Source organism: Erpetoichthys calabaricus, chromosome 4 (genome assembly GCF_900747795.2).
Source record: "Erpetoichthys calabaricus chromosome 4, fErpCal1.3, whole genome shotgun sequence".
In the NCBI taxonomy this organism is placed as follows: domain Eukaryota; kingdom Metazoa; phylum Chordata; class Cladistia; order Polypteriformes; family Polypteridae; genus Erpetoichthys; species Erpetoichthys calabaricus.
The window spans coordinates 305,066,302-305,077,481 of NC_041397.2; the positions used below are offsets into that span (position 1 = coordinate 305,066,302).

At 39.6% G+C, this 11,180-nt stretch overlaps 1 protein-coding gene across 1 annotated transcript; it reads left to right on the forward strand.

Annotated features, from left to right (window-relative positions):
* The first annotated feature begins 349 nt into the window (after window positions 1–349).
* LOC127527685 (olfactory receptor 1468-like) lies at window positions 350–7,616 on the forward strand. The gene is made up of 2 exons (XM_051927264.1): window positions 350–471; window positions 6,590–7,616. Exon 2 carries the CDS (start codon window positions 6,608–6,610, stop codon window positions 7,559–7,561), a length of 954 nt encoding a protein of 317 aa, XP_051783224.1. The 5' UTR covers window positions 350–471; window positions 6,590–6,607; the 3' UTR covers window positions 7,562–7,616.
* The last annotated feature ends 3,564 nt before the right edge of the window (window positions 7,617–11,180 follow it).

Below are 11,180 nucleotides of genomic sequence, written 5' to 3' on the forward strand. Positions count from 1 at the left end.
CATTAAGTGTGTTGACATATATTAACGGATCGGGGTGTGTGTGTGGCTCCATATCTGATGTAACTATCGCTGATGATGATTTATGGGAAAGAAGCAACACACAAGAGGGTTTGATATTTCTAATTAATCTCTAGATGCAACTCTCTCTGTGAAAGTCTCCATGGAAAAAGTAGTTTAAAACAGAGCTCTGTATTGTGACGGGTCAAAGATCTCTGGCGCTCACGTCAAGGTATTCATGAACAGCAAATTAAATGCATTTTATTTAAAGGGAAATATAAATATTTTTGCTTGTAGGCAGGTCTGTTTCGTCTGTGTGTATGATACATTAAAAAGGTAACATTACAAAAAGACTGTTTTTCTTTTCCTCTTGTAGGTTTCACTGAAAAAGATACCAGTTGACCAGATGTGATTAAGATGACCTCACACATTCACAGCTCTTTTTGAAGGAGTTCTCATTCACACATGTGAAAGGTAAGCAGCCTGCCTGTCTATGTGCAGTAATATTGTATAGTAATCCTCTTAATATTGATAATATGAGATTTTTTTAATAATTATACTAAGTTAATAATACATTTTATTTGTACAGCGTCTTTCCCTTGCTGTTTTAAAACTAAAACCATAGAATAAAGGAAAGTGTTCCATAAATAGTGACTTACAAATCCAGTATTCTTGAAAAAAACGTAGAATGTAAAACATCAACAGGCAATAAGTTAATGCATACATCAATTATTGGTATTTATTTATAAGCCCACCAAGATAAAGGAAAGGCTTTCTATTCAAAAATATTTAAGATTAGGACTATTTGAAGAGACATTAAGGGTTTCATTTACTAATTTAAAAATGAAAACTTGCGATTAATAATTAATGATTATAAAACTTTAATGAGAAACTTTTGTTCCGCCCTAACCTTAACCCTTTTTGCCATACTGAATTTTTTAATATGTTGCTCATTGTTTTCATTCATGTACTCCATCTTCCTGTTTCAATTTCACTTTGGAATCTTGAACAGTATGCCATGGTGAGTATTTGACGTTTAGAATTAATTTTTCTGTTTAATCATTTGTAATGTTACTTTATCATAGCCTTGTTTTCCTCATGGGTGCCACAATTTCTCTTTTGTTTTCAATGGCCATGACCATGCTGTTTGTGGCAATCGCTTCAATTCCCAGGTCACATCACAGCATTACCAGTATGGACATTTGCAGAACACTTTAATAAGTATCAAGGCTTTAGGTGAAAATGAAACAACCAACGATCTGTAAGGCTAATAAGTTTTCTGAAAAATGCACAAAGCAATGGTTTCACACGTTATTCAACATAAACTGTCTGTTGCTGCCTGTTGTGCCTGCTGTCGGCGCCTGTTTGCAGTTTGCAGCAGCGGCTGTGCAGGGGAGGTTGATTGATTGCCAGCAGGAATGCACAGTGGGCTGGCTACCTGGCTGTCTTTGTGAGACGGGTGCATGGGGTTGGCAGTTGGTTATTTTGTAATGAATTACACTATAGTATTAATACTATAATTATTATATACTAGTCATCCCCCACGGCTTCGCCCACGTATTAGTGAAACTGGACAGTGAGGAGGGCCCCACCCAGCTCTCTACTCCTGACGTCACGCTTCCCCCTCCCCTCGGCCCGCGGCCTCTGTTTAATGTGAATATATCACTCCTGCAAGCGAACTATGATTCTTAGCGCGATGAGTAAAGTCAAAACATCAACTGGAATGTTCAAGCAAATTATTGAAAAAAACACGATTTAAATCTGTTAAGTTGTTCTCTTGTTCGCTAGCTAAGTGGACGTAAGGAACAGCCCGAGGCTGGCTCATGAGTGAGGAGGGCCCACCCCTTTCCACTTGGCCCACTGCGTGTCTCTTGGATTCGTTCAAAAAAATCAGTACCGCAAGCGAACTATGAGAAAGTCGCAAAATCAAAGGAATGTTCAAGCAAATTATAGAAAGTCCGTTAAGTTGTTCTCTTGTGAAAAGTGGACAGACATACAAATGGGTCAAAAAAACTATAAGAAATTTTGTGCTTGGACCACAAAATTTTTAAAATCGTTTCTTAGCGAGCACCTATGGGCCAAAGGTAATCTACATTCCTACAAGTCCCAAGTCCTCATGGTTCGGGAGATTTCGTGATGAGTGAGTCAATGGTTTTTGGCTTTTATATATATAGATTATAATTATAATATATTATATAATATATTATTAATATTATCATTTTTTATAAACCCCTTCTCATACTTCCTGTCAGGTCGCTCCCAGAGGGTCAGGCTGGGTCTCCACACATCCACTGCTCTCAGCCTCAACACCGGGACGCCGCAGGGTTGTGTGCTCAGCACGCTCCTCTACACCCTCTACACATATGACTGTGTCCCCACTCACCATAGCAACAAGATTATAATGTTCGCGGATGACACGACGGTGGTCGGACTCATCTCGGGCAAGGAGGGTGAGCTAGCATACAGGGACGAGGTGGAGCGACTGTCAGAGTGGTGCAGAGTCAATAACCTGCTCCTCAACAACAAAAAAACAAAGGAGCTTGTTATTGACTTTAGGAAAAACAAAACTGACATCCAGCCACTCATCATTGGCGGGGCCTGTGTGGAGAGGGTCCCGGCGTTCAGGTTTCTGGGTATGGAGCTGGAGGATGACCTGACCTGGAGCGCCAACACCAAGGAGCTGCTAAAGAAGGCGCAGCAGAGACTGTATTTTCTGAGAATTCTCAGAAAGAACCACCTCCCAAAAAATCTGCTCCTTGCTTTTTATCATTGTTCCATCGAGAGTGTGCTCACGTACGGACTGTGTGTGTGGTACGGCAGCTGCACTTCCTCAGAAAAGAAAGCGCTCCACAGGGTCGTCAGGACAGCGGAGAGAACAATTGGTTGTACCCTCCCCACTCTGGAACAAATCTACACGTCCCGATGCCGCAAAAAAGCAATAGACATTTCACAGGATTCATCACATCCCGGTCATTGCCTCTTCCAGCTTTTGCCATCGGGCAAGAGACACAGAGCTATGAAAACTAGGACAAACCGCCTTAAAAACAGCTTTTATCCGAAAGCAATCATGGCCCTGAACTCAGAATAAAACTGCTCCATATTATTCTACCAATGTGCAATATAGACCTTAAGTCAACAAGTGCAATTTGTATATTTATTACTATTCGGTTTATTATATTCTATCTTCTTGTCTTTTTAACTCTTATTCCTCACACTGAGTCGATTGCACCTTCAATTTCGTTGTTCCTTTGTAAAAGTGACAATGACAATAAAGATCTATCTATCTATCTATCTATCTATCTATCTATCTATCTATCTATCTATCTATCTATCTATCTATCTATCTATCTATACAGTAGACATGCAACATTGTTCAGCAATGTGGACTAAAGTTGCTTCTGAGGGCCCCTCCTTGATTAGGGGCCCTGAAGCTTAAGCTTTATTAGTAAGTTAGTCAGTCATTTTCCAACCCGCTATATCCTAACACAGGGTCACGGGGGGTCTGCTGGAGCCAATTCCAGCCAACACAGGGTGCAAGGCAGGAACAAATCCTGGGCAGGGCGCCAGCCCACCACAGGGCACACACACCAAGCACACACTAGGGACAATTTAGAATCGCCAATGCACCTAACCTGCATGTCATTGGACTGTGGGTGGAAACCGGAGCACCCGGTGGAAACCCACACAGACACGGGGAGAACATGCAAACTCCACGCAGGGAGGACCTGGGAAGCAAACCCAGGTCTCCTTACTGCGAAACAGCTGCGCTACCACTATGCCATCGTGCCGCACAGTCTTTATTAGGTTCATAGTTAGTCCAATCCTGGGTATTCATAAATGCAAAAAGCTTTGTTGTCTTCTTTGGGGATTCAGAACAATCATTTGTAGTTAGTAACTCTGGTGGAGAGTAAGACAGAGACAGAAACAGAACCATGTTTGTTAGTAATTCCATGAATGTTGTGTCTTTATCCACCAAAACAAATGCCATGTTTGAATTTTGGGTCCAGGGTGGCAGCCAGCTGAACGCACTCCATACATTTATAGTCCACAAGTTGGACAGTGTGAATGAAGGATGGCTTTATCTCAGGCGGTAAAATATTCAGTTCATCAATTTCAGCTCCATCACCAATATTATTCTGGAAAGATATTGTGTAGAGTGAATGATGAAAATAAGGCATCCACATTTTCTTCATATAGGAATGAAGTTAAGTTGAAATCCACATAAAATACATATACTATGCTTGACTGTATTTGATGTGTTTGTACTTATTCGATTCATAATCACTTTTGTCTTTATTGCATTTTGGCACATTTGCTTAACTGTTAAGAATGGACAATAATTTAAGACAATTTTTGTTAATTAACCTATTAAACCTTAATTTAGTCTTTTTGGGGGCTTATGGTTTCCTTTGAGTTCTAAACCCTAATTTTAAAATGTCTCCGGTCCATGAAACCAGCTGCTTTATTATATCATGTTATGTGTTATCTGCCAAGTAGATTTTTCATCACTGCAAAAGGTAGCATTCACTGTGTTTCGAAATCAAGATTAATCTCCTTCATCATTTTTAAACATTTGTCCTCTTAAACATTTTCAAATTTGTAGTTTTTCATTATGCCATATAAATGCATCAGTTTTGCTGTGCTGCATTTGGACTGACACATTGACTGCTAAATAAAACTCGTAGTATGTGATCTATAGAGGGATGGCACCTACAAGTTATCACGCTGTGGCACCAAATACAAGCATAGGCATTGGTAACAGAGGATAGTTGGCGTCTGAAATTAGAATGAAAAATCAACGTGGAGTCAAAACAGAATATTTCACTTTCACCTTTTCACCATATTTTTTAGTAACATTTATTTTTCACAAAAAAAATCTTTACATAGGTAGAACCACAACCATATGAATATTTCTCAAAGAATTAGTGTCTCACCACTATGAAGTTCAACTGGAAACTGTGACATTCTAACTTGTTAGACCCAGCCGAGATAACACACAGCTGACATACACAAAGAATTTTCTGTTCCTTGTACGAAGGTAACTTGGACAGATTTTTTTTGGAGAAAATAAATTTTTATTGTGAGTTTTGCTCAATAACAAAATGCATGTAATTAGTATATTAAAATAACACTCTGATTTTACATTGGCATCAGGAACAAATTAACGTATTTTCACTATAGCAGTAAGTAAGTGTATAGTAAGTGTTTTGAGAATGTTATTGTGTTAAAAGTAAATTTTCAGCATTATTGACTTAACTATTTTTAGCTTTTCTGTGGCAGGCATCCTTGAATATTAAAGACATTTGTTTATGACAAGTAGTATTATATATTATAGTAAGTCATTTTTATCTAACAGGATTTATGTAAGGGAGGCTATATAAATATTAGGGAGGATAAAAGGCAGTTAGAGAGGAATAAATCAGATAAGGTGAAAGACGACATAAAGAGATTCTTTCAGTATTTTAGTAGTAAAAGAACAGTCAAGGAGGAGGTGAATCGTAAAGGGGAATTAAAAAATAGAGACAGTGAAATAGTAGGTCCTCTAAACTCACATTTTTCTGAGGTTTTGTGAGGAAGTAGATAATCTCCCAGTAGTACTAAAGAGGTACTGAGTGATTTGGAAAATATAGAGGGAGAAATACTTCTTCTTTTTTCAGCTGCTCTCGTTAGGGTTCGCCACAGCAGATCATCTTCTTCCATATCTTTCTGTCCTCTACGTCTTGCTCTATCACACCCTTCACCTGCATGTCTTCTCTCACCACATCCATAAACCTCCTCTTAGGCCTTCCTCTTTTCCACCTTCCTGGCAGTTCTATCCTTAGAATCCTGCTCCCAATATACCCAGCATGCATCTCTCCTCTGCACACCTCCAAACCAACTCAATCTCGCCTCTCTGACTTTGTCTCCCAACAGTCCAACCAGCCAACCCATAGAGGGAGAAATGCTGCTTAGATTAAATATGCAGAAATCAACCATTTGACCATATAGGCCAGTAAGCTTAATGTGTATCAAAGGTAATTTAAGAGAAGGAATTATTAAGGAAAAGATTGAGCTAGGGCTAGGGCTGCAACTATTTTTAATATATAAATGATTTGGTCAGAAATTTAAGAAACAAGCTGATTATGTTTGCAGGTGACACCAAGATAGATAGACTGGCAGATAATCTTGAATTCGTTGAATCATTACAGAAGGACTTGGACAGCATACAGGCTTGGGCAGATTTGTGCAACATGAAATTTAATGTCAGTAAATGAAAAGTATTACACATAGAATGTACAAATGTTAGGTGTGAATGCACAATGGGAGGTCTGGAAATCAAAAGTACACCTTATGAGAAGCATTTCGGAGTTGTAATGGATTTGACACTATCAACTTCCAGACCGTGCTCAGAAGCCATTAAGAAGGCTAACAGAATGTCAGGTTATATAGCACCTTCATGTGTAGAGTACAAGTCACAGGACGTTATGCTTAAGTGAGGCCTCAACTGGAGTACTGTGTACTGTTGAATTGGTATTACAACACAGCAAATAATAATGAATTGTGTTTTACATTTTAAAAGAATTAACCCAACGTTTCATTTTTATCCTTGCAGTTAAACAACTTGTGAAGAATGAGCAACACCACGATAACTGTGACCGAATTTGTACTGCATTGTGTGATTAATGCTGACCAGAAGAGTGCAACAATCTCCATACTCACTTTAATCTACTTGCTGTCCCTGTTTGGAAACTTATTGGTAATTGCGGTCATTGTAATGAACAGCCAGCTCCATGCTCCGATGTATCTATACATTGGCACTTTAGCAGTGATAGATCTGGCAAACAGCAGCGTCCTCATTCCAAAAATGCTGTCTGTTCTGCTGTTGGACTCCTCAGTGGTGCCGTTCGGAGCCTGCGTGTTGCAGATGTTTGTGGTGTTCCATGTGGAGGAGATGGAATCCCTACTTTTGCTGTTTATGGCACTTGATCGCTATATAGCTGTTGTTTATCCTTTGAGATACCCCTCAGTCATTACAAATAAAACCGTCTGGACTGGTATCATAGCTTTAAATATTTTTGGTATTATTTTTAAATCACCTTATATATTTTTTACTACAGAGCTTTCCTTCTGTCACTCAAATATTCTGCCTTATTGTTTCTGTGATTATGCTACCATGGTTCATGTTGCTTGTAATGAAGACCCAAAATACTTGATGTATTTGTCAGCTGCCTGTCTTACAACTGGTGTTCTCCCACTGATACTGATTCTCTTTTCCTATAGTAGGATTGCTTTGGCAGCCCTGAAAATTTCATCTGTTGAGGGGAAGCGGAAGGTCTTCAGTACGTGTCTTACCCACCTGCTGGTGGTCGGTCTCTTTTATATCCCACTCATGCTATCCTACATATTGCCAGGAGCAGGAGTAAAGCTGTCCACAGAATCGTATAATACAATGGTCATCGTAGGAAATGTGGTTCCCCCCATGATGAACCCTCTCATTTACAGCTTCAGGAACAAAGAGATAAAAAGTAACATCCAGAGGCTCTTCACAAAGAAGCATGACGCTCTTTCAGAGAAACAGAGCTAACCAGCACAAAATACTTAGGAGAACACTTGGATATTAAATCATACATTGCAACCCAAGGAGATGTCTAGTATATTTTGTTTGTGTTTTTGTTTTAAGAAAATAAAATAGATAAATAAACTTTGATTTTCACAATAACAGTCTGATATTTTTGTGTCATTTTAAAAATGTTTAATATTTTGATGCATTTACTTCAAACTGGAAATAAAAATGTGTTTATAAAGTTTTACATAAGAACATAGAACATGGGAAATCTGACAAACAAGAGGAGACCGTTCAGTCCATCAAGCCTGTTTGTTCAGCTAACAGCTAAACTCTCCCAATATATCTCATCCATATTCTTGTTAAAGGTTGTCAAGTTTTCTGCTTCAACTCCAAGTCTGAGCAGTTTGTTCCAAAGTCCTACGTGATTCACTCTCAAGTTGAAAGAATGTTGCTGGATCTACTTTATCAGTGCCTTTGAGGATTTTGAAGACCTGTATTAGGCCTCCATGCAGTCTCCTCTGCTCAAGACTAATCTTGAGTCTGTCACAATAGGACATGTCTGTTAGTCCCATGATGCACTTGGTTGCTCTACTCTGCATAGCTTCAAGTGCTGCTATGTCTATCTTGTAGCATGGTTAACAGAACTGCGCACAGTACTCCAGATGTGAACTTACTAATGCATTATATAGTATGAGCATAACGTCCCAGCACTGAAGGCTCCCAAGAGCAAATTGGCCTCAATAATTCTTAAATAGAAGAAGTTTGGAACAACTCTAATGTTTCTTAGAGCTGGCTACCTGGCCAAATTGAGCAATCAGGAGAAAAGTACCTTAGTAAGAGAGGTGACCAAGAACCCAATGATCACCCTTGCTGAGCTCCAGAGAACTTGTGTAAAAATGGGACAACCACCACTGAAACAATGCACTAATCTGGGCTTTATGGCAAAGTGGCCAGTGCTGCTGCTGCTGCTGGATTAAAGACTTTCTGACCAACTGACCCCAGACAGTGAAGTATAGCTCCCATATGTCCACCACCCTCACCCTCAACACTGGCTCTCCACAGGGCTGTGTGTTGAGTCCTTTACTGTACTCACTGTATAGCCATGACTGAATCCCCTCCCATCCTAGTAATATTATTATAAAGTTTGCTGATGACACCACGCTTATCGGACTCATTTCAGGGGGAGATGAGTTGGCTTATAGAGCAGAGGTACATTAGAACATTAGAACACTCTTGACGAGAACAGGTCATTCAGCCCAACTAAGCTCGCCAGTCCTATTCACTTATTTCTTCCAAAAAAACATCAAGTCGAGTTTTGAAAGTCCCTAAAATCTTACTGTCTATCACACTACTTGGTGGCCTATTCCAAGTGTCTATCGTTCTTTGTGTAAAGAAAAACTTCCTAATGTTTGTGTGAAATTTACCCATAAGGAGTTTCCAACTGTGTCCACGTGTACACAGTACACAGACTGGTCATATGGTGTATAGATAATAACTTGATGCTCAACACTGGCAAAACCAAAGAACTCATTTTAGACTTTAGGAAGTGCGATGCCAAACCTCTCCCTCTGACCATTAATGTCGATTGTGTGGAAAGGGTTCACAGCTTTAAATTTTTGGGAACCCTCATCTCAGACAGACTCACAAGGGCAGACAACACCATGGCTGCAGTGAATAAGGCACAGCAGCGCCTATATTTCCTCAGACTTCTTGTGAAATGCAACTTGTGTGCAAGGCTGCTGGTGCTTTTCTATCGTTCGATCATAGCATAGAGAGCATCCCGATGTACGGTGTGACCGTGTGGTTTGCTGACAAAAAAGCAATACAGACTGTGATTAACACTACTCAAAAGATTGGCGGCTGTCCTCTCCCCTCTCTAGAGGACATTGCCAATTCTAGACTGCTCTCTAGAGCAATGAAGATCACACAAGATGGTTCTCATGAGACATGAGAGGGTCGAGGGAAAGCTGAATTGAGAAAATTACAAAGATATACCAATGAAAATATGTTCACTCTGGACCGCAAACTGGGCTGAAGGTATATCTTCCAATAGGAAAATGACCCTAAGGACAAAGACAAAACAAGAATGTTCTTGGGTGACTCAGCCAGAGCCCAGACTTATTTTTAATAAATTTGCACAACTTTCTAACATCTTGTTTTTGCTCTGCAACATAGTAAAATATGTAAATATGAGGGGGGACCCATAAATACGAGACTTTTTTTTTGAAATCGTATATTTCTCAGAACATTTCCAAAATGTAATCACCCTTAAAATACTCTTCCTGAGACACAATACACTTGTCCCACTGCTTTTTTCCATTGTTTAAAACTGTTCTGAAACTCTTGCAAAGCCTTGATAACCTTCAGAGCCTCCTCTACATCATGAAAATGCTTTCCTTTCATCAGAAATTAACGTGACGCATGTATAACTTGCAGTACCAGCAAAAAGTCAGGGGGCGCAGTGCGATAAAAGTCGGAATGTGACGTCAGAGTCTCTGTGTACTATCTGCATGTGACAGAAAGCCGCTTTGAGGATCCTACGGGATCAATGTGTGTGCTTCGATGTTTGATAAATGGTTCGATGTGGTGAAGCAAAATACCGACATATAAATGCATTCCTGGTTTAACAAATTGTTAATCGCTACGTGCTTCTGGGGGCTTCCTCCTGACATGATGGCAATGGCAGGCAGCAATAGATCACCACACAGAACACATTAAATGTGTGATATTCCAACTTTCTGCACATTTAGAGTCATACATTGACATAGAGTCAACTTTCTGCACATTTAGATTTATACTTGATATCACTTTCATGATGAAATGCATTAAAGTATGTATGTTACATTTCACAGATAAATCGTTAATGACTTTTAAATAATGACTGCTGTTAACAATTACATAAATGGAGGTGGCACAGTGGCAGAGTCGTAGTGCTGATGTTTCACAGGGAGTCACATCGTTGTTGTTCCCTGCCTGGAGTTTGCATGTTTTCCCAGTGGGTTTCCACAGTGTGCTCCGGTTTCATTCCAAAGAATTATAGGTTTGGGGATTTGGTGATGCTAAAATGACGCTAGTGTATGTGAGTGCTTGTATTCACCTTATGATGAGCTGATGCCTCATCCACGGATTGCTTCTGCCTCATGCCCAGTGCTAGCTGGAATGGGCGCATCTCTGGATTGATGGTTTTAATCATTAAACACCCATCCTTTTCAGAGATATTGTGGCAAGGTGTCCTCGGAATTTAATAGGTGTTTCAGGCTACTCACAGCACAGCAAAGCCGAACCTGTTCTCACTTTGATGATATCTTACATTGCCACCTGGTGGAATCGTCCAGATTTACATAAAGTACACGTCATGTCGCGTGAAGTATAAACCTAGCCTAACACTGAGGACTTTCAGCCAACAAATTATTCAGCAGAGATGTGTCAAGAAACACTATAGGAACTCCTTTGTACAAACAGCAATATGGTCTGTATAGCATCTCACTGTAACTGTGACGGTCAAGTCAGACGGTTTTCTTTCTTTGCTTTATAGTCTTTCTAGTGTGTGTTCAGACCATAGCATATTTATTTATTTAACTATCTTTCTGTCTATTTTGTATTTATTTATTTAAGAAGATTCTGTAAAAAGCCAAAT